The sequence below is a fragment of the Cervus elaphus genome, chromosome 2 (assembly GCF_910594005.1).
Source record: "Cervus elaphus chromosome 2, mCerEla1.1, whole genome shotgun sequence".
NCBI lineage: Eukaryota > Metazoa > Chordata > Mammalia > Artiodactyla > Cervidae > Cervus > Cervus elaphus.
The window spans coordinates 7,854,413-7,868,709 of record NC_057816.1 but is presented as its reverse complement, the minus strand read 5'-3'; the positions used below and the strand labels follow the sequence as shown (position 1 = coordinate 7,868,709).

At 51.0% G+C, this 14,297-nt stretch overlaps 1 protein-coding gene across 4 annotated transcripts; it reads right to left on the bottom strand.

The window, feature by feature from the left end:
* Positions 1–150: 150 nt before the first annotated feature.
* MEN1 (menin 1) lies at positions 151–6,056 on the bottom strand. 4 transcript variants are annotated; one of them, XM_043927821.1, is made up of 10 exons: positions 5,924–6,056; positions 5,065–5,525; positions 3,927–4,135; positions 3,607–3,735; positions 3,278–3,318; positions 3,122–3,209; positions 2,360–2,496; positions 1,811–1,946; positions 1,187–1,351; positions 151–995 (listed from the first exon to the last, which is right to left on the bottom strand). In XM_043927821.1, coding segments are annotated over exons 1-10 (1,851 nt in total). In that variant the 5' UTR covers positions 5,926–6,056; the 3' UTR covers positions 151–512. The 4 variants fall into 4 exon arrangements, with proteins under 4 accessions (XP_043783756.1, XP_043783773.1, XP_043783764.1 ...); XM_043927838.1 differs by having other exon boundaries at positions 5,912–6,053; XM_043927829.1 differs by having other exon boundaries at positions 5,822–5,930.
* Between the last annotated feature and the right edge of the window lie 8,241 nt (positions 6,057–14,297).

Below are 14,297 nucleotides of genomic sequence, written 5' to 3'. Positions count from 1 at the left end.
TTTCCAAATTCTGGAAGCGTTTCTTAGGTTCTTTGTGGTAAGGGGCTTGGATTTCCCAAGGAATGGAATTCTGAAGTGCGGAAACGTTCTCCTAGGAGCTGGGCGGGGTCCTTGGTTCCCGGGCTGTAGGTGGGACCTGTGCTTCTAGGGTTTAGAGTGAAAGAGCCCCATGGGCTGGAAACAACCCTGAGCCAATACCGGTCAGGACGAAGGTTAGAGCCTCGGTTCTGAGGTGAATGCTGTTTCCCGTGGCTGGACCTTTAAAAGACTGATGGGCTCAGAGGGAAGGTTTCAGATGGCCGGCTGGGACCCTAGGGGATGGGCTCTATATTCCAATGACTGGGCAGAGCCCTCGATTCGGGCGCTGGGCAGAGTCTGTACTCTGGGAACCTGCAGCCTGGGTTCCGGGTAGGGATGGGGCCTGGGGGCGGAGCCTGGGCTCAAGAGGCAGGGGTGGAGCCTCGTCGGGCTGAGGGCGGGCTCTCGGTAGGCGGATATGGAGTCCGGGTACTTCAGAGACCCTTGCGCTGCCGCTTGAGGAAGGAAAGCGTGTAGTCACTAGGTGTAGACACTTTCTGCTTCTTCATCTGCACTTGTGACTGCGCCGTGAGCTGCAGCTTGATGGCGCTCGAATTGATCTTGGTGGCCACAAGCAGCTCCTTCATGCCTTTCATCTTCTCGCTCTGGAACGTCAGCACCGGACCCTCGGGTGGCGGTGATGCGGCAGGTGCCGGCGCTGGAGCCGTGCTGCCGCCTTCAGCGCCGCGGGCAGTCCCGGGGACTGTGCCTGGGGGCTTCCGAGGGGGTCCTGGCACCGCACCCTGGCCCGCGCCTGGGCCCTTGTCCAGCGCCGGCTTTTTAGGAGGCGGCGGCTCCTCTGGCTTGGATTCCCGCCGTGGGCCCCGCCGCCGGCCTTCTCTGGCTTCCTCGCCCCACGGCTCTTCAGCCTCGGCCGCCTCCGCCTCTCGGCTCACTATGCGTACCTTCTGCCGCACCTGGGCCGCATGGGGAGGACAAGCGAAGGCCAAGGTTGCAGGCCAGTGGCTGGCACCCCGTGCCCCGGCCATCTTGGGGCGTTGCACCCAAAGGGGAAGGGCGGATCCCCTGCAGGGCTACAAAGGTTCTGACTCCTCCGAGCTGCTGTCACCACCTGCCCTCCTTGCCACCCTGCACAGCTGCCCCTCACCTGTCCCTCAAAACGGCCTAGGGACTGCACAAGGAAGGTGGCCCAGCCCACGTGCAGCACGGGCGTGGGGCTGCCCTCTTCCCATTTGCAGATGCCATCGTAGAATCGCAGCAGATGGGCGAAGCACTCTGGATCCTGGAGGGCAGAACCCTGGCTCTGCGTGCCCTGAGAAAGGGGGAAAGGAGGGTACAGTTAGTTCAGACCCCATTACTCACCCCTCACCAGGGGGAACAGGCCAGACCTCTCGCCTGGACAGAGCGCCCTGGCCCTGGCGGAGGTGAGTAGGGATGGAGAGAATTCTTAGAAACTCCTTTTTTTTTTTAGAAATTCCTTCCTTTTATAAATATAGTCCTTAGCCTGGACTTGGGGGAAGTGGGGAACCACCTTTTACCTCAATTTCACCCCCTCAACTGAATGAGTGACCCTGACGGAGAAAGAGAAGGGCTTCCATCCCATTTACCTCAGCTCCTTAAACCCAGACCCAGGCCCCCAGCTACTGTGTAAGAGAACACAGCTCTCGCCCTGTCCTCCGCCGCCCCAGTCCCATGCAGCGGTTCCACGGCCTGTGACTGGGAGCCCTGCTCAGGTGGGAAGGTGTGCACAGGCTGAAGCCCAGCCTTTCACCTGGGTCTGCTCCCCGGGTCGTTCCTCGCCAGCCTCCAGCAGGCTGGCGGCCTCCTTCAGCAGGTTGGGGATGACGTCATTGGCTACTTCAAAGAACTCCTTGTAGATCTCCTCGTCTTCACGGCAGTAGTTGTAGCTGTGAGGGCAGCAGGGCACTGTGGGGTCTCAGCCATGGCGGGTACCCCCAGGGACCTGGCAGGGGAGGGAGCCCTGGTTTCTTTTCCGGGATCATCCGGGGACTGGAGTGAATGGTTGGGGTCCTCACTCCGAGATGATGGTGCTGTATCAGCCCAGAGCAAGAATGAGGAGGGGGCTGGGGATACAGAGCTGGATGGCAGTGGTCAGAAATCAGGAGAGGGGAGGGAAGGAAAGGCCAGAGGTCCTCAGAGGGGTCCCTACCTCTCAGGCGATGATGGTCTTGGCTGCCTAGTGACTGGAAGGAGAGGGGATAGAACTTGGGACCCAGGCCTCCCTCCTGGATGAGAGGGGTTGTAAATTGGGTGGAAGGGGAATAAAGGCCGGGCTGGGGTCCCGTGGGGGCATCCTCACTCCTGGATGACAGTGGCTGTGTCGGCCCAGGCCTGCAGAGCTTCGCGCACATTGCGGTTGCGACAGTGGTAGCCAGCCAGGTACATGTAGGGGTAGATGTGCTCATCCCGGTAGTAGGTCTTGGCTGAGGCAATGCCCTGGGGATGGAGCAGAGGGGTCTCAAGGAGGCGGCCCCAGATGGCACAAATGTTCCACTGGATCACAACTGGGAGGGGCATCAGGAAGATTCCAGAGAGTCCCCTCCCATGAGACCTTACTACCCTGGTCATCATCTTCTCTACCAGCTGCCCCTCCCCTGGTCTGCAGATCTGCTTGCTCAGGCCTGGGCCAGACTGCTGCAGGCACCCTGCAGACCAAGGCCGAGGAAGGGGCAAGGCTTACAAACACCAAGGCCTTCCAAATCCAGTCCAATGTCCCTCCTAGCCCAGAAGCCCCCAGCCCCATCAACTTAATACTCCCACCTCAGTGCTCTCACCACGTTTGACTGCTGTTATACTCCCAGAAGGACAATGACAGGCAACAGAAAAAGTAGGGCTGAGGGGACAACTCTAGGACCTACCACTCCCAGGCAGAGAACCCAGAACACCTCTCAGACATCCCTGACTGCATTGAATATGCACGCAGTAAATACAAAAAGGGGACTGGATGGGTGATACCCCACAACACATACGAAGGTCTCTCCTCATCTGCCCCCCCAGTTCCCAGGTAGAAGGGGACCCCAGCCACTGCTGGGCCGCCCTTCTACACCTACAATGTCCCCACCTTGTGGTAGAGCGTGAGTGGGTCCGGCCTGCCTGGGGTGGGCTCCAGCTCCTCCAGATCCGCCAGGTTCCCCAGCGCCATCGGGTACCTGGGAAAAGCTCGTAAGTCCAGGCTGTCCCTGCCCTGGGGCCCAGCCTGGCCACTCCCCCTACTGACCTTTCCAGATGTCCCAGGTCATAGAGCAGCCAGAGCAGCTTCTAGGGGCCAAAGGAGAAAAGTGCGAGCTGGTGAAACTGAGGCGCGACCTCAGTCTACCAGGCAGAGAGAGCAGTCCAGCACCAGTAGGGGACTCTCCCCCAGGTGGGAAAAGCCATTCAGGAACTAGCCCCTGACTGGAGTCAAAGCACTTTCATGTCTCAATTTCCCCCTTCCCAAAAGCCCCAGGAAAGTCCAGGCCAGGAATGATTCACCCACGTTACAGAATGGGGAAGCTGAAGCTCAGCAAGGGAAAGCACCCTGGCCCAGGGTCCCACAGGTACCCTCACCTGCTGCAGCTGCAATAGCTCCAGGGAGTCAGTGTGCAGGTCAATGGAAGGGTTGATGGCGCATACCATAAATGCCACCTCCATCTTGCGGTCACAGCGCATGTACGATCCTTTCAGGTATAGCCAGCTCTTGGGAGAGGACAAGACCAGATGTCTTATGATGGCCCACCAGTGCCTGCTGTAGGGACTGACATCAGGAACAGGGCCCTCCCCTTCCGGACATATGGAGGTGGTGACAGGATGAGGGGAGCGTGGCCCAAGAACGCAGAGCTCCTTGGGTTGCCTGGGCTAGAATATGGGGGGGTAGGGGAGTGCAGTACCCGCTCAGCCACACCCGCGTTGACTGTCTGGCCCCTGCGATCCTCATTGCCTTTGCCATGCCAAGTGACTTCAGCTGTTTGTTCTCCATTGGGCCCAAATACTACCCAGGCGTGGTCTTCGGACAAGGCCAGGTGGACATCCCGGAGACCCAGAGCCTGGCAGGCCCCCACCACGGCAAAGGCCACACCAGAGCTGTCCAGTTTGGTGCCTGTGGAAGGGAGAGTAATCAAAGAGGGTCCTCTGAGTTCTGGTCTGTGGGAAGGGACCCGACAGCGATAGGCCATGCTCCCTCCCACCCTCAACTCCATACCTTTGCCCTCAGACACTCCTGCCAGACTTCCCTCTATCTCTTTCCGCCTAATTGTTCAGGGTCTCTCCCTCCCCCCTTACATTCCCCATCTTCAACAGGAGACCTTGAATTTTTCATAGTACCCCAGCTTTTGACCCTGCCTTTTCTCTTTCTCTGCAACTGTATTATATATTTCTGCTAATTTAAGCATTTCCTCATTTTACTGTACTAGGTTATAAACAGGACACTGGCCAACACTTTTTTTACACACCCACTGATGGACACTCCTAATTTATCTCTGTCCTCTTTTCTTGCTAAGCTCAGAAGCAGCCTCAGATTCCTTCTCAATATGGCACTCCAGGACCTGACTGCCAGTTAACTGGCCTTAAAACAAAGAGGAAAGCTCTTTGCAAGTCCTGAGCCTTCAGCTTCTTAAGGTGAAGCCCTAGTCTGTTCACCTTCAAAATGTGTTCATAGATACTTCATGGATTGTCTCAATTCCATGAAACATAGCCTGATTTTGGCTCCTCACCCCCTAAATCTTCTGCTGCCCTCTGTGCCCCAGGCTGCAGTAGCCGAGGTGCTGAAGGGGCAGAGGGTGGGCTCAATGGATTTGGAGTCAAGTGACTGAGGTCCAGTCCCAGCCCTGTCACTCTGTCACTTTGGTAGATCAGTTTCTCTCCCGGAGCTTCAGTTTCTCTAGCTGCAATGGGGGACATACCACTTGGCCCACCTCACAAGGCTTACAGGTCTACAATGCGCTCTGTAAACCACAGTGTTGGGAAGAAGTGGGCCAAGATTCTCATGTGAGACAGCCACCTGTCTCTTGCCACCTGTCAGGCTCCAACCTGTGATGAAGCTGAAGAGGGACTGGATGTGGGCCCGATCCTTGAAGTAGGAGCGGCTGAGGCTATTCCAGATGACATCGGAGACCTTCTTGACCAGCTCACGGCTGGAGACGCCCCCCTCTCGCGGGTAGAGAGACAGGTCAACGGCGCCACGGATCTGGGCGGTGAAGCGGGCATAGAGGGCAGCGATGATGGACAGGTCGGCCACCGGGAAGTAGGTGAGGCCGCCAGGAGGGTCGGGCGCAGGGCTGGGCTGGAAAGTGAGCTCAGGCACGTTGGTGGGGATGACGCGGTTGACAGCTAGGAAATGCTCCACGAAGCCCAGTACCAAGGATAGGAGCACCAGGTCCGGCTCCTCTCGGCCCAGCTCGGCAGCGAACAGGCGCACCACATCGTCGATGGAACGCAGCGGGAACAGCGTTTTCTGGGCAGCCTTCAGCCCCATGGCGGCGGCCCTCGGCCTGCGGGCGAGCGGAGGGGAGGGAGGGTCGGGTGGGCACGGCCCACGAATCCCCTCCCAGGCTCGGCTAGCGTTCCACACCCCCCTACACACTCACAGACACCAACCCTTGCTTCCCCGCCCCTTCACGCTCGGCTCATCTCTTCCCCCTCTTTCGTCGAAGAGACTCCTCAGCCGAGGCTGTAGGGCCTTCTTGTCCCCCACAACACCAGGAGCCCCGGCCCCGACGGAGGTGAGCCCCTAGGACCCCCGCTGAGCACTCCAAATGGCCTTCCCGCCCCCTCTCTGCGCTCATACCCCCGGGGCCCTAGAGTCCGCCGGAAGGCGCCCCTAGGCCAGTCCCCCCAAATCCCAAGGCGAGTCCTGGCCTAGGTCCCCCGCGCCCACCTCCGCGCTTACATCCCACACAAGGCACCGCGGCGCCCGCCGCCTGAAGCCTGCTGGGAAATGGAGTTCCGCCCCCCTCGGGCCGCAGTGCCTGCCGGGAAGTGGAGTCCAAGGCCCGCTGTTGTCCCTGCCAAGTCTTGAAATGGTGGCCGGGCCGGCCAGTCCGCGGTGGCTTATGGGAGTGGTAGTCCCGCTGCTCTGGGCGCCCCAGAGGTCGGAGAAGAGCGGAGGCAGCCGCGCCTTTCTGAGGGCCTCAGGGATTGGTCATTCCATTTCACGCAGACCCAGGTAGCCGAGGAACCGCAGTGCCTTCTGGGAGATGTAGTCCGGGGAGTGAGCGGGCAGTGTCTGCGCTTCTGCAGGTCCTTGCTTGTTGGCAAGATGTGATGACAACGGGTACTTTTTAACACTGCTGGACTACTGTAAACGTGTTCAGCCACTTTAGTTGGTTATTTATCAGTATCCATTAACACATTAAAGTGCCTACTATATGTCTAGCTTTCTGTCCACGGGGTAAATCTGACACGTGTGCAAAGAAGAACATCTAAAGAACCATTGTAGTTATTTTAATACGGCAAAAGAAGAGTAAAGTAACTCTCTGCATCCTAAAATGGATCTTCAGGGCACACAGGAGGAGAGGCTGCAGAACAATATGTATGATGGAGTAGTATTTATATTACCATTTAAAAACTTCAAAGTAATACTAAATAATTTCTACAGAATCAGTCACTCACTTATTCATTTAGGAAACAGATTTTTGCTGCCTATAATGGGCCAAGCTCTCAGGCACTGGCTGTGTAGCAATGAGTAAACCAGATCAAATTCCTACCCTACTTCACTTCTGTACATTTCCCCCCACAAAACTGTAAATCTAGCCTAATCATGAGAGAAGTTTGGGCAAACACAAACTGCAGGACTTTCAGACTGGCCATACCCGACAGCTCTCCTCAAAAGTGTTCAGGTCATGAAAGACAAGGAAAGCCTGAGACACCGTTGCACATTAGAAGATACTAAGGAGACAGGACCGACGTGGTGTTCTAGGTTGAATCCTAGACCAGAGGAAAAAGGAATTAGTGGAAAAACTGGTGAAGAGAGTGGCCAATTGGCCCAGCTTGACCAAGTCTGAGGGGACTTCAGGGGAGTGGGACTCTCAGTTTTAAAACTAAACCAGTCAAGTCTTGGGCACCTGTGAGCCCTTATGAAATTCAAAAATATCTGTAGCTTCATTTATAATTTTCATCCCTAAGTTTTGATAAATGTACTGTGTTGTGTAAGATGTTAACATTTAGGGAAGTTGAGTGAGGCATATATGGGAATTAGATCATCAAGGACTGAGTTCTGGGGTACCCCTTCATGTAGAGGTTGGGAAACCAGGAGGAACCAGCAAAGGATTCTGAGAGGAATCAGCCAGAGAAATGGGAGAAAAGCCACATGGGCATTTGGTTTAGAAGACCAAGGCAAAGGAATGAACCATAGGGTTGGGTGCTGCCCACAGGTCAGCAAGTTGAGCACCAAGGACTGATTGCATTTAGCTCTGTGAGAACCCCTGGCAACCACCTTAGGAGTGGTTTGGAAACAAAAGCCCAGAGTTCTCGGGCTCGAGAAAAATGAGAGGAAAGAATTTGGAGACATGATAATAACAACTCTTTTAGGGAGCTTTGCAGAAGGGAAGAAAAAAACAAGCTGGCAACTGGAGGTAGAAGAGGGTCAAAGGAGGTCCTGGTGGTGTGGCTGTTCTGGGGGTTTTTTTGATAGGTAAGAAGTGGATTTATTCAGATACAGAGCGAGGCACACTCCACAGACAGAGTTTGGGCCATTGCAGAGGGCAAGTGCAGCCCCGAAATCTGGTGTGGTTAGTTTTTATAGGCTGGGTCTTGATGTCTCATCGCAGAAAGAATTCAGACAAAGTGATAGGTGAGGAGTGGATTTATTCAGATACGGAGAATCACACTCCACAGACAGAGTGTGGGCCATCGCAGAGGGCGAGTGCAACATTGCTGTTGTTTAATAGGAGAGAGGCAAGACTGATGACCTTGAACAAGTAGAGAGGATGGGAGTTCCCAATTTGCAGGTCTGTAGAAAAAATTTTTTTTAATTTAAAAAACCCCACAATTTTCAGGCTTGCCCTTTGCTAGTAGCATGAACAGTCTAGTCACAATAATTGGAGATAAGGTAAGGTACACATAGGAAGCCCAGCTGGTCTTCCTCCCAAGCGCCATCTTCTCAATGAGGCTGACCCAGACCTAACTAGCCTACTTAAAATCACACTCTCCAACCAAAATGCTTCTTCTAACCCCTCCCCTACACTCTGCTTTCTAAAATGTTTTCTTCTAAAGCATTAACAGCTTCCAGAACAGGGTTTCTCAACCGGGACACTATTGACATTTGTATCCGTATACGTGCTCAGTCAGTCGTGTCTGACTTTTGAGATCCCATGGACTGAAGCCCACCAGGCTCCTCTGTCCATGGGATTTTTCAGGCAAGGATATTAGAGCGGGTTGTCATTTCCTACTCCAGGGGAGCTTCCCAACCCAGGGATCGAACTCATGTCTCCTTCGTCTCCTTAATTGACAAGTGGATTCTTTACCACTAACGTCACTGTAGTTGGGGACTGATTTGTGCCCTGTAGGATGCTTAGCAGCCTCCCTGGCTTCTCCCCCTTTTAGATGTCCCTCCCCCTGTTGTGACAGTAGAAATGTCTCCAAACATTGCCAAATATCTCTGGGGGGCAAATTGCTCGCTGTTGAGAACCACTTCTCCAGCATCTCAAAAGTGCTGCATCACTTCAGTCATGTCTGACTCTCTGCGGCCCCGTGGACTGTAGCCCACCAGGGTCCTCCAAAACTGTTGCTGTTGCTCAGTCACTCGGTTGTGTCTGACTCTTTGCAACCCATGGACTGCGGCACACCAGGCTTCCCTGTCCTTCACAATCTCCCGGAGTTTGTGCAAACTCATGTCCATTGGCTCGGTGATGCCATCCAAGTATCTCATCCCGTGTTGCCCCCTTCTCCTCCTTCCTCAGTCTTTCCCAGCATCAGGGTTTTTTCAATGAGTCAGCTCTTCTCATCAGGTGGCCAAAGTATTGGAGCTTCAACTTCAGCATCAGTCCTTCCAATGAATTGATTCAGGGTTGATTTCCTTTAAGATGGACTGGTTTGATCTCCTTGCAGTCCAACAGACTCTCAGGAGTCTTCTCCAGCACCACAGTTTGAAGGCATCAATTCTTTGGCACTAGCCTTCTTTATGGTCCAACTCTCACATCTGTACATGACTATTAGAAAAACCATAGCTTGACTTATTTATTATTTGTCTCAAACCACCAAAATGTAAGCTCCACAATGACAGATAACATGTCTGTTTTGTTCATGGATGTGTTCCATGTTCCTAGAATAGTGTCCTGTACATAACTGATGTTCAATTATTTGCTGAATAAATGAACAAACACATTCATTCATAGGAGTGATTATAATCACTGGCCCAGAATTTAGGCTGTTTGAGGCGGAGGACAGAAGTACAGACACAAGAGGAATGAGGGACAGCAAAAGTGTGGCAAAATCAATGGATTATTGAACTTCCCTGGTGCTCCAGTGGTTAAGAATCCACCTGCCAGGGCTTTCCTGGTGGCTCAGTGGTAAAGAATCTGCCTGCCAATGCAGCAGACACAGGTTTGATCCCTGGGTTGAGAAGATGCCCTAGGGGAGGAAATGGCAACCCACTTCAGCATTCTTGCCTGAGAAATTCCATAGACAGAGGAGCCTTGGTGGGCTATCCTCCATGGGGTCAAAAAGAGTTGGACACGACTGAGCACACACACGAGCAAGGCAGGAGATATGGGTTTAATCTCTGGTCTGGAAAGATCCCACATGCTGTAGAGCTACTAAGCACACACACCACAACTACTGAGCCGGTGCTCTAGAGGCTGGGAACTGCGACTACTGAGCTCACGTACCACGGCTACTGAAGCCCATGGTCAACAGAGAAGGCACCACGATGAGAAGCCTGCACATCATAATTAGAGAGTAGCCCCCACCCGTCACAACTGGATAAAGTCCATGAAGCAATGAAGACCCAGCACAGACAAAAATAAATAAATAAATGGATTGTAGGTTCCAGTGGGGTTAAATCTTTATTGTTGTTGGGATACTAGAGAGAGCTGGAAAGATAAGGGTGTTAGTTAGAGAGTGGGATGTTTGGCATCGAAATTATGGGGAGAAGGTTGCTGTCATTGTTGGCAGTGAAAATATTCAGGGAAACTTCCTGGTGGTCCGGTGGTTAGGGCTCCACCCTCTCACTGGTGAGGACCCTGGTTGTGGAACTAAATCCCACAAGCCATGCAGTGAGGCAAAAAAAAAAAAACTTTAGAGCAGTGCTTCCAGTAGAAACCTAATTGGAGCTGTATGTATAAATTTTAAATTTCTAGTAGCTACATGAAAAAAAGTAAAAGACACAAGAAGATAAAGTTTTATCACATATATCATTTTTTTGTTTTCATTTCTTTTATCACATATATCAAAATATATTTCAACTCAAGTCAATATAAAATTATTAAGGACAACTTATGTATTTTCCACACTAAGTCTTTGAACAAGACTTAGTTCCATACACAACAGAGGTTCATATGGTCAGAGCTATGGCTTTTCCAGTTGTCATGTATGGATGTGAGAGTTGGACCATAAAGAAGACTGAGCCCCGAAGAATTGATGCTTTCACATTGCGGTGCTGGAGAAGACTCTTGAGAGTCCCTTGGACAGCAAGGAGATCAAACCAGTCAATTCTAAAGGAAACCCAACCCTTAATATTCATTGGAAGGACTGATGCTGGAACTGAAGCTACAATACTTTGGCCACCTGATGTGAAGTATCAACTCACTGGAAAAGACCCTAATGCTGGGACGGCCTGAGGGCAGAAGGAGAAGGGGGTGACAGAGGATGAGATGGCTCGACGGCATCACTGACTCAATGGACATGTGTTTGAGCAAACTCTGGGAGGTAACTGAAGGACAGGAAAGCCTGGCATGCTGCAGTCCTTGGGGTTGCAAAGAGTCAGACATGACTTAGCAACTCCACAACAACAACAATTGAAGGACAATTGTTTTACAATATTAGTTTCTGCCATTCATCAATATGACTTAGCAACTGAACAACAAAGCCTTTGAAATCTGGTATGCATTTTATACACACAGCATATCTCAACTCACACCAGTCACATTTCAAATGTTCAGTGGCTACATGTGACCAGTGGCTCCCATATAAGACAGTGTGGCTATCCAGTATGGCTGTGAGAGTGAGTGATAGGAAGGTCAGATCATGGGACAAGATGAGCTCAAGGAACAGAGAGGCCTGGCAGCTGGATCATCCACGTGTACATCAAAGTGTCTAAGAATTAAAATAGTAGTAAGTGAAGTGAATTGAGAGTCGCTCAGTCATGTCCAACTCTTTGTGACCCCATAGATTATATGGTCCATGGGATTCTCCAGGCCAGAATGCTGGAGTGGGTAGCTGTTCCCTTCTCCAGGGGATCTTCCCAACCCAGGGATTGAACCCAGGTCTCCCACATTGCAGGCGGATTCTTTACCAGCTGAGCCACCAGGGAATTAGGATAGAGGGAATTCCCTGGCCGTCCAGTGGTTAGGACCAGTGCTTTCACCACCAAAGGCCTGGGTTTGATCCCTGGTCAGGGAACTGAAGTCCTACAAGCTGCACAGCATGGCCAGCCAAAATCAATAAATGTAATAAAACAGGAGTTGGATAGAGAGAGTGGCAACAAGCCAGGAGCTAGAATTATTGAGAAATGAGCCATGCATGGGTTGAGAGACATTGAGACAAAGTGAGTGGTAAAAGCCGATAACTTGAGTTCAAACCTAAGTGTTTGAATGGAAGAGGGAGGAGGATGTCTACGAGTGGCCTCGGGAAGGACACCTACCCTATCTCCAGGCCGTAAGGCAGGAGGGCTGTGGAAAGTCTGTGGGACACGAAGCAGTGAGCATGACCCCAAAGGGCAAAGTTTCCACCAGAGCAGGAGGGCTAAGGACCATTTGCAAAAGGGGGCGAGGACACAGGGGATTTTGCTGCAGTTGGACCATCAGCTCTAGAGCTCGTGGTGAACAGCTTTCAGGAGCTGAGGGTGGAGACAGGGTCAGAAAAAGGGATGGCCAGAGCCATGGAGAACCTAGAGGCCTCAGCCCCTGCAGTGAAACTGAGCAACAGGGACAAAGAGTAGGACCAGGTATGATGGTCTTGAGGTAGGGGTTGGGTGGTGGGCAGCTGCAAGCAAGGAGGTCAGGGCTTCCTGCCAAGGACAGGGAGGGTCCTGAAGATCCAGCTTGATTCCTGATGATGGAGACAAGGAGGCTAGGGGAGGGAGGTTCCTCTTGATGCTCGCCAATGACATTGACATAAATTAACGTCATGGAGGGAGGGCAGGGAGCCAAATGAGAGTTCAGCCTCTAATTTATCAGAAAAAAAAATGTGTAATGTTGTAATGAAAATTAATTTAAAGTAGCATCTGCTATGTCTTGACAAAAGTATTGAATGTGAATTTAATGAGGAAACAATCAGACAAATGCAAATTGCAAGTTATTTTACTAAAAAAAAAAAAAAAACTGGCCTGGACTGTTAGAAAGATGTTAACATCATAAAAAATGACCTAAAAAAGGAAGGAGAAGAAAGTTGTCTTAGGTCAAAGGAGATCCAAGAGACACAAGAATTGAATGCAACATGTGATCTAGATTTGGATACTCAATTTTTTTTTAATGCTATAAAGAATATTTTTGACACCATTATACCACAAACTGGTTGACTTAAACAGAAATGTATCACTTCACAGATGTGGAGGCTAGAAGTCCAAGATCAAAATGTGTGCAGGAGACATAGAGAACAGAATTACGGGCATGGGAGTGGGGTGGGGGGAAGGAGAAGGTGGGACAGATGGAGAAAGCAGCATAGAAACATACATACTACCATATATAAAATAGAGAGCCAGTGGGAATTTTGCTGTATGGCTCCGGGAACTCAAACCAGGGCTCTGTGACAACCTAGAGGGGTGGGATGGGGTGGAAGGTGGGAGGTTTAAGAGGGAGGGGACATAGGTACACCTATGGCTGATTCATGTTGATGTACAGCAGAAACCAACAGAATATTGTAAAGCAATTATCCTTCAATTAAAAATAATTAAAAAAAAAAAGTCTGCAGGATGTTATTCCTGAGAGCTGTGAGAGAATCTATTCCAGGCTTCTCTCCTAGCTACTAGTGGTTTGTTGGCAAACCTATGGCATCCCTTGGATTATAGAAGCATCAACCTGATCTCTGCCTTCATTTTCACTTGGTGCGCTCCCTGTGTGTGCATCTACAGTTCCCCCTTCTTTAAAGGACACCAGTCATATTGGATTAGGGCCCACCCTAATGACCTTGTTTTACCTACTTACGTCTGCAATGACTCTAGTTCCGAATAAGGTCACACTCTGAAATATTTGGGAATAGGACTTCATTTTTAGGAGTGATAATTCAACCCATAACAGATTGATACAGAGTATCAATATTAAATCTTGTGAGAGTGACTTCTGGTGGTTCCTTATTCTTTTTTTTTTTTCCTCTCTTTTTTGGCCTCACCATGCAGCTTGCAGGATCTTCGTTCCCTGACCAGTGCTTGAACTGGGGCCCTCAGCAGTGACAGCATGGAGTCCTAACCACTGGACTGCCAAAGCACAGTCAGAAAAAAAAAGATATGCCCTGGGAACTTCCTGGAGGTCTAATGGTTAGGACTCTACGCTTCCACTGCCAAGGCCACGGGTTCGACATGGATCGGCAGGGAATTCCCTTGGTAGTGGTTCCTTTTTCTTAACAGATGTCTGCAAAGTATTTAGCAAAATTCAGGTTGTGTGTAACTTACTTTCAGATGGTAGCGAAATACATCAGTACATGAGAAATACAAAAGCAGCAAAATGAGAACAATGGTGAATCCAGAAGAGGGTGGGGAGTTCGTAATCTTTCAACCTTTTTTGAAGTTTTTCAACATAAAACTTTGGGAGAAAAAAAATTGTTTTAATGTGAAACTGTGAAAACCTGTTGGCTAAATTATTGAAGGGTGCTAGGGAAATGGCCATTTCTCCAATTTGGTGAGGATGGCTGGAGCCTGTAGCCTTGAGCCTTGAGCCTTGTAGCCTGGAGCCTTGGCATCCCTGCCCTAGGCTCTCTCTTCAGGCTTTGGCATCTCCATAGGCAGAGCAAACATTCCTGAGTGAGTTGAAGGCATTTTATACTGATTATCTCACCAAAGTCTTACTAGAACCTCCCATGATGGGTTTTATGGTCCCCACTTACAGATGGAGAAACTGATGCTTAAGAGGGGTCAGATAATTTGCCCGTAACTGCAACTGTACTTCAGTTGC

What these genes read in the sequence shown, in the direction of transcription:
- MEN1 (XM_043927821.1), bottom strand. An exon ending in CACTCACGCTCTACCACAAG is followed by an intron (nt 2,497 to 3,121) that starts GTGGGGACATTG and finishes CTCCATCCCCAG; the next exon opens with GGCATTGCCTCAGCCAAGAC. An exon ending in ACAGCCACTGTCATCCAGGA is followed by an intron (nt 1,947 to 2,359) that starts GTGAGGATGCCC and finishes CTGCCCTCACAG; the next exon opens with CTACAACTACTGCCGTGAAG.